At 30.9% G+C, this 18,535-nt stretch overlaps 1 protein-coding gene across 1 annotated transcript in view; it reads left to right on the top strand.

Annotated features, from left to right (window-relative positions):
• The window catches only part of LOC121120888 (pickpocket protein 28), a 48,170-nt gene that overhangs the window by 15,938 nt on the left and 13,697 nt on the right, over positions 1 to 18,535 (top strand). Inside the window, exon 2 of the mRNA XM_040715787.2 lies at positions 16,289 to 17,562. Within this exon, the coding sequence (XP_040571721.1) occupies positions 16,333 to 17,562 (1,230 nt within the window). The 5' untranslated portion in view covers positions 16,289 to 16,332. The remainder of the gene's footprint in view (positions 1 to 16,288; positions 17,563 to 18,535) is intronic.

Genomic DNA, 18,535 nt, shown 5'->3' with positions numbered 1-18,535 from the left:
TTAGGATTTCCCTCAGTTACTCAAGCTAGTTATTAAATGAAAGATGTTAAGGAATTAAAATATTTTTATTTGTATAGCATATAACAGCTATTATTTTATATAGTGATGTCTGTCAGCAGATATTTCTTGTATCAAAGTTCCCAACATGTACTTTTCTTTTTGATGTACACTCACGAAGATTTCAACAATTTTCACAACTCATAAAATTGAATAACAACTTCAATGTATCTTTTGATTTGTGTTCTCTTGCTCACTATTGGTGTTCTGAAAGCTAATTGGTTGAACTAAATTGTTTCTTGCTAAGCTCTGAACAATTCCCATCAACTAAGAAATAGTGAATAGTCCAACATTTGGTAAGAACTATTTGATTAGCTACCTACTATAGTCTGTTTTCCGTCCCTATCTGGTTTGGTGGAAAGATTGAGAATGAAGTGGGATATTTGAGTTTGAGTTCAATTGTATGTATTCTCATTATTCTATCCTGCAACCTTTCCTACAAAAAGAAACATAAAAAAGACTCAAAATCAGTTGGTAACTAGACCATTCCTAATTATGTATTTATTATTTAATTTTATCTTGGGAATGGTTCACGGGGTAACAAGAGGTAATTGAATTCAACCAATCAACGTTCAGAACACTAATTAGGGTAAAAGAAAAATAAATATCCAAAATTAACAACAAATTATATAAATATATTTTTTTTGTGATAATGAGATAACACCGTAATCAATAGACTTGTACTTTTGACCTAAACACTATCAAATATTGATATATTTGTTCTCAAAAATCTGCTTAAATATCCCTTAGAGTCAAGTTGAAACATAAATCTAATCTATTCTTCGAAGATGCTGACAAAATAAGTTTTCAACTATTGTCATTCATTGGGATCTCTAAATTGAGTAATTTATTTTTTTTAAAGGATGTATTAACGTATTTTAGATAAAAATATAGAAAAAATGTCAATCATTTTATATACCGTGCCATACTATCCCATCCATCTAGTGATAGACTTGTCTCCACGTATCACTTACTAAAGTTTGAGAACCCCTGGTTCAGAGGAAGGCAACTTGTATATGTAACGTATATACCTACATTTAAAATGAGGGGGTAGTGATAATCAAGCAAAGAACTCTTCGATAGTGAATGAGAGATTTACACGTAATGAATGCTAATAGTTCACATTAAATAGTGAATATATTTATTAGATCTAAAAAGAGGCGTTTTTTATCTATCTCTGCACAATAGAAATCAATAACAAAAACTCCTTTATTTCATTTATATTTTTAAAGTAATTTGGAAATGTTTAAGAGAAAATCTTTTTAATTAATATAATGTAAATCTTTTGTTACATTTCTTTAAATATATGGATAATTCCAAGGTCATTGTATTTATCGTATGTTAAAAAAAGAAAAAGAACATTATTCTGGTCACCCTGGTAATTTGGAGAATATTTGGGAGAAGAATAGCCTAGCTGTCATTTAGATTAGCTACGAGCAGCTATTAGATTTAAGAAATAAGCAGAATCCCACAAAGTATCAATCAATTATAAATGTAGACAGGAATAATAATTACAATAAATCCTCGTTGTTACTCTCTTCGTCAATCACGTACAAATGATTACTTAATACTTATATGTTCACTCTTCAGGAATAAATTAATAAGGGGGTTTTTCGCTTTGGAGAATACAAAATACTCTTCATGTTCCAGCTACATAAAGTATTGAACTCTTCCATTTTCATATTTTTTACACCTATGGAGATCACTATAAAGACAATAGTGTTTTTTTCTCGTTATTACCTTTGAATTTTCGAAATAGGGATGTATAATTAACCACGCACCTCCTAACTTTAAACTTTATGTATATTGGCTCTTTGAAAGTGGTTATGCTGAAACTTCAGCAACTGAAATGACGCAGTCCTCTGTTGTAGATACCATAAATTATCGATAAGGACCGGTTCTAGGGCTGACAAATTTTGTTACGACCATACTGATAAGACTGCAGTCCTTTTATTCTTGTAGACCGATCCAAGAATAACAATAATACTTTTATAATGAAGTAAAGGAGGTACGGATACAGAACCAAAAATTTGGTACGCTGCCCAGCTCTGTTTTTTTTAATATATGGGAAAAACTCAATAAGATTAAATTCTTATATATGCTATCGTCATCTTCCAATGACATCACACTAAATCATTTTTCTTTTTTTTAATTTGTTAAGTGCTAAAAACAATTATATAAAAGGTCACTGTATAATATATCGATTTAACTACCCACTTCAACGTTGAACTGTAATGATCAAATTTTTGATTAATTTCAAACAACAACTATTATCAAAATATATTTTATTTTGAGTTACGTTACTTATTTTGAATGTTCGCATATTTCATTTCAACTATGAGTGTAAACAATACTTCCAGATGGCTGAAACGAAAAAGCACAAGAACCCCCCAAAAAAAAAAAAAAAAAAAAAAAGTTCATATAATAAAACCTCTCAATTTTCTGTATCAACAAGGTAGTCAGAGCCACACACCTCCCTGGATCGGCAGTAGGACTTTTCGCCCTTCTAAGTGTCCGAAACGTATCTTTCCTGGCTTGAGAAAACTGCTACGACATTGTGACCAAGGAACCGTGGCTCCCCAGCTGTCCTGATCTTAGTGGATCTTAAATGGATTATTTTGTTGGAGTTTACCTTGTGAAATAAACTAATGGAGGTCCCCACGCAAGTAAGGCATGTCTGGTGGCTGCAATTAAGAAGTCCTTCACATCCATACCCAGGGACCTCGTCATTAAGGGCTGCCCCGCTTCAAAGACTGTGGTCAAGGCTGAAGTAAATTATATCGACTAAACCTCAAAACATATGAGCGACCTACAATGATTCATTTTTTATTTGAAATTAAAATATAAAAAATAACGAATTTCATGTTGTTTTTGTAAAGAGGAGAGAGGACACGGATTTCATCTTCGAGCCCTGTATATATACCATGGGTAAAGTTGATAATATCGTAGATAAAAACGCGTGCAAGGAGAAGGGAGAAAAATACATATGGTATCATTGTTTAAAATACTGATGTGATTCTCATCTGCCTGCTTTATTATGATTTTTGAGGGCATAACGAAAGTATTTATTAGCAAAATGTTTAATGAAGATATACTACGTATAATTGACTTAGACAGTAGATTTGAAAACGTCACACTCCATGAAATTGTAATTCATTATGAACCTTATTCTCAGAATAATAGCTAATGAAACGACAAAGTAGAGTATTTCAAAATATATTTGAAGTTCCAGGTTTAAAAAAGAAGGCTTTAACTAAATATAATCTTCATAATAAAAAATATACCATCATACATTTATGTTAAATATACAAAATTAAACAATTGGAATCATATAACTAATAACAATAAATTATATATACAGAATATTGAAATAATAGATTGATCCAAATAATATTTTCTTGTTCTGACACCGGAATCCAGTTAAATATGTCATAACTTTAACTAAACTTTAACTTTGCAAAACACAAGCGAGACGTGGAGCCCTCTTCTTCATGTGGAAGTTGCTAAATACAATTGTGCCCAGAATAGATATATCTCTACCGATGAGATCTAACTAATTATTAATAATAAAGTAAATGTCAAAATCATAAAATTAGACAATAAATATACTAATAAAAAAAATGTTAGAAATAAATCCATCTTAAAGATTTAGAGCAAAAGCTAATTATGTAGTAATGTTCGGCGATATTACTCCTTATTAAGAGCATCAAAAAAGATATTTTCCCAGTTATTTATGCTTATATAACAACATACTATTATCATGAAGGATATACACAATTGCTAATTATAATGCTAAACCCAATGAAACTACCCTCGTTGTTGTGACAATTTAAGCAGTTGCTTTTCCCTTTTATGAGTTTTTTGAACACCATTTCTTGGGGCTTATCAACCATAGCTAATCCTTAAGTGATAAAAAAGTAATATTTATTGACTATGTAAGTTTGGAAAACCTAATGATCATACCCAAGTCTATTAGTGAAGATACTAATGTCAGACAAACTAGTTGCGAACCATCCAAAGCTACTACCCCCGTTGTTGTGACCATTTAAACACTTGTTTTTGGCATTTAATGAGTTGTGTATCATAATTCTTGATAATTTTAGCTAAAATAGAATCATATTTTATGATTATATTTTTAAAAAAATGAATAATTACTCTTAGATGGTAAAAAAATTCAGAGTTCCATTTCGTAATTTGGTGTGGATGACTCTAAACATGCTGAAAATTTTCTTAATTTCACAATTTACAATGGAGGTATTTCCATAAATGGCATCATTACCAACATCCTCTATTAATTAATGATGGCTCCTCGGGAAGGGAAGAATTTACCCGTGTATTTCTCCACATTTTTTTGAACGTAGGATGATTAGCAATGGGTGCATGTAATAAGCATCTTTGTGAGATCAAAGTCAAAGTCTGACTTGATGTATTCATCGGTAACTTGAGTTTATAGATGAATATCAATACTCTTGTTATGCGATGAGGATAATGAGTGACGTATAATTCTAGACAGGGGACTAAAGGCACATTTATAACGATAAATCCAACAAACCATCTGTTTCTCATCCGGTAAATATTTTCCAAATTCCTGGGCCTCCATTTTCAGAAATCCAGACAGAAGGCGACGTTATTTTAGGCATTTTATTGAGTTCTCTATCGATATTCTAATATTATATTAATATTGAATAATAAATGCGGGAATGATAACGTTCTTGATTGTAGAAGAAGATTTATATTATTTAATCAATGATGCCATAAGTATTTATTCTCTTCTCCTCGCACGCTTTTCTATTCTTACCAAAATTATCACCAATAACCATGGGTAAAGTTGAAACTTTTGTAAGGAAAAAAAGAGCGCAAAGAGAAGGCGGGAACAAGATATATGCTACTACTGAATTAAGGCTCTTGTTAATATTAGCTGTCTGTTATATGATTTGTGGGAAGAAAATGTATTAAAAAGGGGAACTTTATAAATTTAGAACATCAGTATAGTGAAAATATTGTGATTAAATTTTAATGCATATATATTTTTTTATTCATTTTTAAAATAATTTACACCAAGGATTGCAATAATTTTTACTCGAGAAGTAGAATTAACACCACCACGATCGATTAAATAATGAACAGGACAAAAAACCACCCATAACGCAATATAATAATATTATTTGAACTTATAATTTATTCTATTTTATAAAGGAATAATAAAAAAATAAAAAAACAACCTCAATGACGTCAGGAGGTATCGATTTTAACTTCATCCAGGATCGAGAATGGTAGTCTGGATAGGAGCAAACTAGACTAAACCGTGCTCCTTATTCCTAAATAAGGACTGACACAATACTAAATGTGGCCCTTTCGGGTCCAGACCTAACCCCCTTCGAGTATTTCGTGTACAGTTATCTTGAGTCGAAGATCAAGGACGTGAGTCGTTTCAAAATCTTTTATTAGAAGTAGTAGATAAACGGAGCGTTTATATGGAACAAGTAACTAAATATTAAGTAATATTTCGTTACTTGTCTGTAACAGTTATTTCTGGAACTTTACTCTGCACTCAACCCATTAATGTATCAATAAAAAATAAAGAAGTTTAAAGCTTATATTCACCCTTGCACAATTTCCATTATATATCCTTCTTTTAACAATGTAAAAGAAAATTAATCAAATATTTGAACAATAAGTAGAAGGGGTTTCAGAGTTATGAGAGAAAAAAGAGTAAGACTCGTGAGACATATTTAATTAACTTAACAAACAATACAAAGTATCTTAATGAAAACTGGATTTTTTTGTTGGCAACCTGAAGGATGAATTATCTTTTTCTAAACTGCCATTGTTACTATTTATTTCTTGTTGTTAACTTCCTTTCTTACTTTATACAAGCTATCATTGATGTATACAAAACTGGATTGAACATTTACATCTGCTCATAAAAGACTCCGTAACCTTGAGGATTGGTTGTGGTGTTATAATTTTATGTTGTTGCTGGACTCAGAGTAGAATTGAGGATTGGTAAGATATTATCCAATGAGACGTCATGACAGCTAAGCTCATTTCCTTTTAAAAAAAAAAAAACATTCTTCAAATTGTCAAAGTTACAATGTTGATTTTGGGTTTCTTCTTTTTAACATGTCAAAAACGCTACCGATCACCATCACTGTGTATATTCTGTTCAAGGAGCGACCGAATATTGAACCTACGGTAGTCCATACCCGTTGTCCACCGAGCTACGTTGCTCTGTATAGCTTAAATATTTTTCCAATTTCAAACGACAAATTCATAAGGAATAGTATTGTTCATTTTGGATATGGCATCGAATCACTGTATACATTTAATTGATACCAAAACAACTTTTACATATATGCTTAAAATTAATAATTCAGAACATTCATTATGGAGAAAATCTGGTTGTTTATACAGGGTTCGGAAGCAAAACATGGACTGCATGACGGATTTTGAAAAATGTAAATAATTTTGAAATTTTTTTAAACAAAGCTTTGAGACACGACCTTCGTGAACATGTTCACTCAATTTGGCCGCCTTCATCAGCAATCACAGCCTCCACACGGCGACAGAAAGCCTTGCAAGAGAGGTTGATGAACTTCTCGGACAAGTCGTTCCACTCCTTCACAACGGTGGTCTTCAGAGAGTCCCTGTTCAGGTGAGATGCCCGGTTAGTCTGCCTCTCCAAAGCGCCCTAAACAGCAAAGTCCTTGCACATCTGCAGTCACCCTTCCTTCAGAGTGTCCCTAAACAGGTGGCGTGCGGTCCTTGTGTAACAAGACAGCCCCAAGTCCTCCTTGACAGCCCTCCTGATTTTTTTAATTACATTTTCAATGCTTTTACATGATTATTGTATATATACATGTGGTGCTTGTAATTAGAATTATTTATACATAATACTCTGTAGTGCTCCACGATGTACATCATAAACATATTATGATCCAAGAAATAAAAATGTAGTCGTATTAATTAAATATTGCAGCCGTGTGCATATATCATAGAACGTGAATACAGGGTGCAATGTATATAGTGCTCCCTGATGTAAATCGTACAAATATTTTGGATAATGTTTGTTATTAATTGAAGCTGTAGGAATTTGCATGTATAACAAGAGTACGGCTACTGTTTTTGATTCATTTGTTATTTGAACTAAGTATGGCACCACCATACTCTCCTGCGTCCTCCCTTTCACGTTGTGAAAACAATGGAGGAGGTACTCTAGACTTTATGTCTTCTTTCATTTCTAATCACACACTTTTAGTTTTGTACGAACGTACAAAGGTGCTCTGTGTCAATGCAATGCAAAATGTATATATTTGAAGTATGTACAAAACAAAAATGGATACAATTGTTATAAAATAAATTATAAATATGACAACTGCACAAATATATGTATTGTGTATACTGTTGCTTTGGACTTATAATTTTCATAATAATACATGCATTTCTTGACGGGTTAGGGCAGTACATTCAGTTTGGGTGGTAACCCGTAAATATAGACAAGTGATTCGAGACTGATTTCGTCCTCTCACACGGCGAGCATCCTACACCCCCAAAGTCTACCATTAATGTATCTAACAATATACATATATATAAACGGAACCCACATGTCTGGAGAGATAAACACTATAGACACACTAAGACCACTATGGGTATATGGAAGATGAGCTCACAGGAAGAATTTACAGGTTTTTGAAAAAATAAACAAAAACATTTAAACCTATCAGCGGCCTCTCCAAAAAAAATCCTCTAGAAAAATAAGGAAGCCTGACTGAGTCTGACATTTAAAAATTATAAACTCGATCAGGCCCAAGTATTATGGGCCCAACTATCATATTGCAAAGATTGAGCTCGACCCGAAAATCAGATTATAATTTGTACTCTTATATTAGAGCCCTGTACATTAAGGGACCACTTAGATTCCCTGTTTTGGTTTTAGGAAGCTACACCATTGAGGCTCATTTTTACGTATTGAGAAAGAAAAAAGGTTTTATATATTAATGAGTATTTGTACGTTGGACTTTTTATACTAGATAAATATGAAATGAATAAATAAATAATTCAAAAATGAACGAATGAACGGAAAAAGGGTGAACGGGTACAAGCCTGGTGAAAATGAATTTTGTTTGCTTTAATTAGTGAACACTGTAGAGACTAAAGTACTCATCAGTCATCACGACATATTATTTTTTTTTCTCAAACTCTTAATATTATTCTCTCATTCTTGAGGACTGATCCCGTCATATGAATAAATATAAGTATTGATTAGCTATGTGTTAGCGTGGGCATGAAAAACGTAGTGTAACAGTGAGGATTACTTGGGGAGTTAAGTCCCATATTATTGAAGCAATATTTGTTTTTAGCCCACGCGAATTACTCAGACAATGGTTGGTACAACGTATAGTGTAGAGTAAATGTCTTCCCAACAAAAGATTTATTTTATTAATGCGGTTTTTCTTTTTCTTATGACAAACAAGTAATTGGCTAGAAGGAAACACATATAAAGTTCAAAAATGTTATAAAAAAACACCATCAACAATATTCTTACTTATTGGGAGTTGAAGTGTGGCCAAATGAGAAGTAGTAACCTTGTGTGTATCTTAAATATGTTCCAATTAACCTAAAATTTGTTCAGACTTGTTTTCTGAGCAAATTAAAGAGATTAATTAGCAAAGATACAACTTCCTTATTTTTTGATATTTGGTCGGGCTCTGTATTAAGAGACTCTAAAGGTGGATTACCACATCCATGATGCATATACTCTTTTTTTTAATGCGACGCTCAGACACCATTGCAATGATATTTCTGTTACCTAGTATAAACATAGTCATAAAATAAACTCTACACATGTAAATAACATGTATTTCTTCCAACTTTGAATATTTTAATCTCGAAAATTCAACCATTCCCTCTTTCTAAATGAAGAGGTTCTGTGATTTAAAATGTGTTTGTAAGACTGAACCTAATATGCTACAATAAATTTTGGATGCATAAAAATTACACAGGTGACATTTTCTCTCTCTAACTAAGAAACATTTTAAATCACAGAACCTCTTTATCTTGACAAGGAGAGTTGTTGAGGCTTGAAAACTATAATATGCAAGGTTCTTCGAAATAAATTGCATGTGCGCGTACGATATTTATTATTATTATTTTCAGATTTTCTGTTTCTATCATAACTAATAAGAAAAGGAATAAACATAAATAAAATAACTTTATTCAGATTGCCAAAAGAAAGTTGAATTATTTTTTCACGTACAATTTATTCAGTATATTTTTACAAATCTACTTAAGTTTGAATAGCTTTTTGGTTATAGTAAAATTTATCTACATTATTTTTTCTTATTACATTTTTTTTTTTTTTCTATATTTCATCCAATGTCAAGCTAAAATGTAAAATTTAACAAACAAATAAAACAAAACAATTATCAAAACAAAAAAACGAGACAATTAGCACTGACATAAATTAATGTGTTAACACTTCCTTGATTAGGATGTCTTATAACATTGTTGTATTAATAAGTAATGGAATACAAACACATTTTATTCAGCTTGGACGAGAGTGTTTTTTCAAGAAGTATGAACATATTTCATGTATCTATTCATAAATCATTTCTTTTTTTCATTTCGAACAAAGAAGTCTCAGTTTTTTAACTTTTTTATTATTCAACTCTGAATCTTTTATGTTCCTATTTTCTCTAGAACCCTTTAGTCAAAACTACATATGTTTGAAATACTACCACCATATGTTTTTGTCAAATTGTTAATTTTCTTTTTTAAAGTCGAGGTTTCGAGTTAAAAAAAAGATTGATGTGCATTTGTTTCCTCCTTTAACTGTGATTCTTCATCTTTAATTTATTTGGTTTTTTTTCAGACTTTTTAATAAATCTTTGACAACTTTGACGGAATATCTTTTTTGCATAAAAGCCAAAAAAAAAAAATTAGAAGTAAAATTTGACAAATAATCTGCAAAATTTGACAAATAATCTGCAAAATTTGACAAATAATATAGAAAATTTGACAAATGACCTTTTTCTAGAAAAGCAAAATTTGACTAATACAATTTTAATGGAAGCAAGATTTGACAAAAATCTCATTTTTTTAATTGGAGAATCGTTAATTCCCCGATATTGACACAAAAGTTATCTTCCCGACTAAGTTGGAAGCAAGATTTCAGTCTAGAGCAGAGGTTGAGTGTCTCTATTGACGTTACCCCATAAGAATTTATTTTCCCAAAACTATTGGCATGATGTAAAAATTACCCCATTTGGGGTAATTTAAACAGGTCTAGACTTTAGAGGGTAGAGCATTCTCTCGTAGTTACGGGGAAAGGGCATTCTCTACTTGATATCCATCGTTCTGATTAATGGTGGAGTGGCACGATTTTCACAGGGGTCTTCTTTTTAAAGTTTTAGTATCACTACGTTACAGATTTAAACAAGTTTATACTTTGTTAAATTAACTTTTTAGGAGAATTTCGTATCTTTTATTTCTTTTGGAAAATAAATTTATCAATTAATATATCAAACATTCAATCATTGCATTTTCCTCATTACGCAATCAAACGACTACTAAAAAACAAGTTTTGTTTTTATTACATGTCTAAAAGGCAGCAGAGACCGTTGGCATCTTTATTCGGACTCCCTACAACATCAAGAATTCAATTAAAGAGCATCCCCTCCCATACAGCTAAGAAAAAACAAAACTTATGCAGCAATAATACAGTGAATTCATCTGGCCCGGTACTAGAAAAACTGTTCTGGAGAAAATTGCATTTATTCTGTTCAAACTTCATGATAAATAATAACATTTATGACATATATCTAAACATATTTCTTTATTTCATCCCCCCCAAGGGCGTATCTTCAAGTGTGAGTAATATTATTGCAATACAATTTCCTTACAATTTCTTAAATTCAATCCAATCTTCTAAGAAATGGATCGAAAGGAATGGTAAGGAGGGGGCAAATAATAGCTTAGGGCCTCATAAAATATGGTTAAATACCGTATTCCCTCATATTGTCCCAGAAATAGTGTGGGATTGCTCAAAATAGCCGCCAATTCAACCAAGGAACCCTTTTGATAAGAAAAAATCATTTAAGTTCTCACTTTGCAAATTGAAAACAGCATTTTTTCTGTGTTTTTACGCCATTTAACTCTTTTTTTCTTATGGATGCTAAGTTACATACAAATAACTTCAATTGTATTTGAATAATCATATCAATAATTGTGTTTTCTTTCATTTAATGTGGTATTATTAATCATGAAATTTGAACAAAATACGTGCAATTTTCTCCAGGGTAATCTTCCACGGCGGGCAATTTTCTCCAGGGCAGTTTTCCATGCACAATGTGGCCCTCCTCCAACTACCTGGACTTTGGAGTAGAGTTGAGGATCGACGTTGGAGTCATTCCTGTCAATATACGGAGTGAGGGTTAAGTTCATTACCTTCATCTATTAGCTGCTCGCAGCTAAATTATTCAAATGTCTTGACAGCTAATCTGCTCTCTTCCCCAAGTATTCTTTAACTCTCAAGGTGACTAAGCTGATTTTCGGTTTCTCCACAGATATTTTTTTTTCGATCCCTTGGGATGGGGTTAGTTGGTATTGGCCGTTCACATTTATTATTACGCAGTATCTGAATTGAAGGTAATTTTGTATTTTTAAGTGACGTCATATTTGTATACCCCTAATACGAATATGTATATACTTCATAAATATAAATAATTTTACTATAACATTAGAATATTTTTAATTGAGCATTAGCTCATACAAGTAGCAGCGACATTTCTTTATCTTTCTTAACCTTGTTATACATAGGTACATACATATATTATCAAGGATAAACTCTTCATACATATTAAATGATTTTTATCAAGAAGGGCTAGAAATCAGTTTGTTTACTTCATTCACAAAACTATTATAATTTTCTTTCAGCTTTAATTAAAGATGATATCATTTTATATATATATATATATATATAGTAAAAAGGACATAATATTATCCCTTTTTAAGAAAAATGTTTTAAAATGTGTCTGTAATGAGTTTTTGACCAGATATATTTAAAGTACATATATATATATATGTACTTTAAATACAAGAAGAGTGTATTTAATGATATTTCAAGTCCAAAAAATATACTCTACAGAGTAAAGGAGACCAAGAAGAGTTGCAATAGCTATATTCCTTGACATCAGGGCTATCAAACATACGGCCCAAGGGTAGGATCTAGCCTGCCAGAAGGTTTGGTACAGCCCGGGAGATAAATCTGCATTATTAAAATTAATGAATGAATTAACAGTAATGTTCTCTAAAAACTTTGATTCCTATATTATTTACTAGGAACGCAGTGTTTTAGTATTCCTAAACAATATGAATGAACACTATAGCAAAACACATCAGAAAAGTAAAACAATTCATAGAGAAAAAAGTAAACATATTAAGGAATTAGAGTGCACACTATGGCTACAAAACCTTGCATATTTGATTGATAGGACAATTAATTACTTTTCTACAGATATCGTTGAATGTTTTTATTTTCAGAGAATTATAGACAAAAATGTATCTACCTAAATACAAATATTGATTAAGTTATGGTATTAGAGTATAAAATACAATCAAATCCTTATATAAGAAATTCGGATATAATAAAAATGTCCTTAAAGTCTATGTTCGATCAGATCCCATTTTTTTATTTCATAAATTACTTCGCCTCGAATAAACATGAAATAAAATATCTGCATAAAGATTTTTTTTGTACCAACCTCATAGAAGTTCATGAAAAATTTGTGCAACATTTTTTTTTTTTCAGTTTGTTTCTTTTAAAATGTCAATATTCTTTTTAATTTGCTCTGGATACATTTAATATTAGGTTATGGTAATAAATTAAAAGAAATACTTCGGATATATGAAAAATCCGATTATAGTCAACTTTTCATATGAAAAATAATATTTTCCAGTATCCATATTTTTTGTGTTTACATTGGGGGTGTACCCAATGCATAGGCATCGGAATCGGCAAGAATTTGCCTTTTTTGAAGTATTGGAATTGGTTCTATAATGCCGATTCCGCCGATATCTATGCATAATCATTGCTTAATAAGATTTATTTGAGCTCATTTTTGGAGACAAAAATACAGTTACAAATCAATAAAATAGCTAGACTAGACTAGTGGATCTCAAATGGGGGTACGCGTGCCCCTTGGGGTACTTAGAGGCACTCCAGGAGGTACTTGAGATTTTGAACGAATATTTTACCAGAGTTACTTAACTCAGGGCGTCGGCAGGAGGTGGGTTGAAAGGGCTGTAGCCCTCCAAATTAAGAAATGTTTGTTTTTTACTAGAAAATTTAATATTTGAATTTTTTCGCAATATCTGAAATTTTATTTAATCTTCTGTGAATAAATATAGATTTTTAAAAAGAAAAAAAAATTATATTTCGTAATTTTTTTCAAAAAATTTAATTTTTGAATTTATTTTTAAAAAAATCAAAAAACCGAGCCCTTCTCGCTGAAGTTAAAAATGATATGTGCTGGTAAGGGGGTACTTGGGTTAAATAAATATGTTGCAAGTGGTACATCACTAAAAAAAGGTCGAGAATCCCTGGACTAGACGACTTTGTTCACACAAGTTTATAAAAAAAAGAAGAACATAGAAATTATACAAATTAGAAGGTTTGTACGAGAAATTTACATTAAAGTAAAAGTTTAGATATAACCACATTTTTAGTAGCCTTTACATTTGAATTGTATCATGAGTCGTTGAAAAAGTCCTTACCCGTAGGAGTTGGGTTGCGTGGTTTACTCTGGAACCATTAGTTAACTTTTTCAATATTTCATTTTTGTATTTTTTGTTGAATAATATTGTTTATAACAATTTTTTAGTCAAGTTTGAGTATCCTACCCGGGTGCATTAAAAAGCACGAATCCAGACTCGAGCACTGGCTTGTACATATTTTAATTTGTTGTGGAAGCATATAAAACTTAGTTAGGATCGAGAGAAAGTTCAAGGTCATTTGATCATATGAGGGACGAACAAGTAAAATAATAAAAAATAGCCTTTTGTCAATGTCGCAAGTATATTATTTCAGCAGTGAGGCAGTTGAAATTAGATCAGAAGACAAGGGGCAAACTCTCTAATACAATAAAACTAGAAATTAATCGACTCCTGAACACGAAGAGACATTAACTTTCTCAAAATAAAATTTATTTTTTTTAGCAACTAATTATGATAAATTTTTATATATATTTTTCCCCTATCCTATTAAAAAGGTAAACAATTTTGTTATTTGTTTATGAAATTCCTTAATACATAATAAAGACTCGGAATCGTTCATCAGGATGGTATCAGCACATCCCTAGTTTACATACCTATGTATAAATATAACCATTATCAGACTCAATCTCTTAATACTTGTAAATCCTTTATATTGAAACAAAATACTGCAAAACTTAACGCCTAAGAGGTTTTATACTCACATTATCTAAATGTAAGCCAAAAATCCTCTTTTAATTGTTCATAATTCATATTTATTACTTTAAAAATCTTATCATACTCAAGTGTTTTTATGTTTCTATCTTTTATGATAATTTTTAGACTATCAAAAATACATAGAACGTACCTTATAGGAAAAATTAAGTATATCACATTTTTGTATGAATTTCAGATCAAAAAAATACCATCGTTATTCATAAAGCAAAGTTTGTACGTGAGTACATATCAAAGAGAATATCTGTAACTTTAAATGAGGTTCAGCAATAAAATTGTAAAGTTAAAACTAAGGACGTCATATTAGAAAAGAAAGGGAGAGTGCATATATTTAGGATTGTAAATCCTACGCATTTTTCTACAGGAGAGTTTTTGTTTTTGTTGACAACCTGGAAAATGTTTTTTATTATTATTATTTTCCTAAGCTTTTATCCATTGGCTTTCATTCTTGATTAGAGAACATCTAAGTATTCTGTCACTAAGTGTCATTGTGCTCACGAAAAATGGAGATCAAGCAAATCTATATTCTTGGAGCGAAGTGCATCTGTTCTTCGACACCAAATAACTCCAAGCAAAAAATCCCCCTAGTTCTTTATACTTGTATAAAGATTATTTTTTTATCTACTTTAAGAGTTATAATAAACTTAGATTACAATATTATAATATTAAATGTATATTTTTATAGACTAATAAAAATAAATTATAATTATTATGATAATAAATACATCAATTCAATTGAATAAATAAACATTAGATTAATATAAAGACGTTTGATGAGTAATGGAATCATTGGTTAGTAGGATTTAATTATATATAATTCATTAGATTTAACGTTAAATTAGTATTGGGTAATCACTCATTTTCAAGTATTTACGAGTTACGCTTTGCAAATGATGCAGTATATGCATTTACAGTAAATGATCCTTAACGAAGCACCAAATATTTTCTGAATGATAAAACTCTATTATAAGAAAAATCTTATAAGTTCATAGTCACCTTTTGCACTTTATATCCCATAGAAAAATAATAGTTTTGATGATCGAGAAGGAAAATGGTAGGTACTATCAGGTTTTTTTTCCTAGATACTTAGTTTTAGATTTCTTTTTTTTTTTTTTTTTTTTGGGGGTATTTTTGTGTTTTTCTAGGTTGTTGAGGTTTTTTGTTAATCTTTTTTTTATATATATATTTATTCATTGTGTAGATTTTTAGCGTATTTTTGTAAGTAAAGAGATCTTTGTCATAGGGAACTAATTTTAAAACATAATACTTATTTATATTTTCACTAAATGTAATTTTTCAATTTATTATGATGTATTTTTTTAAATCATACATTATAGAATAAAGGCCTTTAAAAAAATATTTAGTACCTTTTATACTTTTTGTTAAACTATGTAATTATTTTCTATTTTTAGTTATAGATAATTGCTAGTGCCTTAACGTGCCCAAGAGCTGTTTCAACTTTCCCATCGATTGGGCAAAGACACAAAATTAGCCAGATTAAAATTGATATTATATCTATAGTACCATTAACTATGGTTAGAAAATAGTTATAAAAGTTGCTTGTTGTTTTAAATTGAATGAAAAACAGAAATTTGTATCAACTAACCACTCATAATTCCGACTAATTTTTATGCATTAGAAATGATAATTAGATAATATATCATGCCATGTTTATATTTAATAAGATTATACAAATCCTAGTGTGCCTATATGCTTCACATACTTATTAAAATCTTATATCTTTTAGGATATTTAGATGAATGAATCCTTTTCAAAAAGTTTTTCACAACGATGATGGATAATCAAGTGATCATGGATGATAAAGAGGAGGAGACAATCATTCAAATGAAGAGTGAAGGAGATGTCAAAGAACAGGATACAAATGTAGAAGAAACGAACATAAGAACGAAAAATGAGTCATCTCAGACGGAAAGAGTCATTATGGCCTCAAAGAGCGTCAATTCTTCTATTTTCCTCCAATTGAAAGATGAACCACAAATTAGTGGCCGAGTGGGATGGAAGGATATTGCATTAAGAGACTCTGGTTCTGTTGAAAAATGCATTTGGGGTTTTTTTCTTCTGACATCACTCCTTACTGCCATTGTCTTGGTGTACAGAGCTATAAAAGACTTTTCTTCTCATACTGTCACAACGAACATGGATTCCCTCAGTACCTCTTTTGAGAACATCCATTTTCCCGCCATAACCATCTGTAATATGAATAACATGAAACTCTCAGTTCTCCAAAAATACAACCTCGGAAACAACTCCAAAGTACTGGATATATTTGACCGCTATCACAACATCGGAACTAAGGACAACTTTACGAATGAAGAATGGGAAGCCTTTGAAAGCTTCAAGGATAAAATACAACTTGAAAAATTGAAAACTGAAGGACAGCACAAGTGTCATAGTATGTTTATTCAGTACTCGTGGAAAAACAACTACTTGAACTTTAACGCAGATAATGGAAGCTCCATGCACTATGCTCAAAACACAGATGAGAATCTTTGTTGTCAAATCTTTCCAGGAATGCTTCCTTCGGAGAATAAGGTCAAGAATACTCTAAACTACGATTTTTGGTCACAAAATAAAAATCCTTGGGAGATTCTTTTCGATGGATACAAAGCTGGAATAAAACCTGGGAAGCAAGGAGTTCAGGTTTTAATTGATGTAGAAACATACGATTACTTTTCAAGTCATTCCTTGGGATCTGAGGGGATTATGGTTCTTATTCAACATTATAGAGACATACCCTTGATGCGAAGGGAATCATTTTTTCTCTCTCCAGGACAGGTTGTGGATGTTGGACTCAGTGTTACAGAAATAACCACGACAAAGAACGCAATAAGTCGTTTTACTCCATCTGAAAGAGATTGTTTTACAGCAGAAGAGGTGAATTTAGTATCACTTCCCTTCAGTAAGGGCTATCGAATGAGTATGAAAAACTGTCTATATGATAAGGCACTTCATGCTGTCAAGAGTATTTGTGGTTGCATTCCATCATTCTATGTCTTAAAAGTGAGTATTCTTGTAATGACATTATTTTCTCAACCTATTTATACCGACAATTCTCTGGCAGTAATTTTGACTTCTGAACAATTTAACATGCTTTACTTTGATATGAATAAACATATACATATATATGGAAAATTAACAGATTTTTTTTCCATCCAATTTGAATAACATTGGCTATGTCAAATAACCTATTATTGGGAAACGCAAAAATGAAATTTCAAATCTGGAACTCAGCCCAGCCCAGAGTTATGAGCTTTAAAAAAAATCAATTCGATCAAAAATCGTCTTGAAGACCCTTGCATTGTGGATTGTAGTTCGTAAATCATTAATTTGATGGATGGATATAATATATTATTGCTAAGTTATGCCACAATATAATTGTCACCATTTATTTATTCTGTAATAAAACTATGGTCGACCTTGACCATATTTGTTTACCGTAAACATTTAAAATATCATATCCTCTTATTTTGATAAAAAAATGATTGAAAAAAATCGAATCAATATCTTACTTTAAAAAAATATATGAGTGGAGGGTTTTTCCAATTAATTTGGACTTTTTTAAACCGGAAAAAAAGATGAGATAATTTCCTGCCGCCCGACAATAAAATAAGGTTTTTACTAGTAATGGGACGATAGAATCAAGTCTTTTTTTTCTGGAATTGGGATCGGGAAAATAATATTTAATTCGATTCTTATTTATTTAACTATTTAGGGATTTTTGCTTATTCCAAAAAATTAATTATTATAATTTTTTGGTTTCAAAAATTTTATAATACTATTTTGATATAAGGGTTTTTGCCATCGTTTCTACCTGCTAACAAAATGTGTTTTTGAGACTATAAAAATCATGTGCATTATAATTTAAAAGGGCATAAGCCCTTATAAATATATTAAACCATTTTTTTGTACACAATTATTTCTCATTTTGAGACAAAACTTGTTTTAATGTGTGGTAAGAAATCCTGCCTCTTGG

Source organism: Lepeophtheirus salmonis, chromosome 6 (genome assembly GCF_016086655.4).
Source record: "Lepeophtheirus salmonis chromosome 6, UVic_Lsal_1.4, whole genome shotgun sequence".
NCBI classification, from domain to species: domain Eukaryota; kingdom Metazoa; phylum Arthropoda; class Copepoda; order Siphonostomatoida; family Caligidae; genus Lepeophtheirus; species Lepeophtheirus salmonis.
Note: the sequence above shows the minus strand (reverse complement) of the source record. Positions and strands in the feature narration are given on the sequence as shown.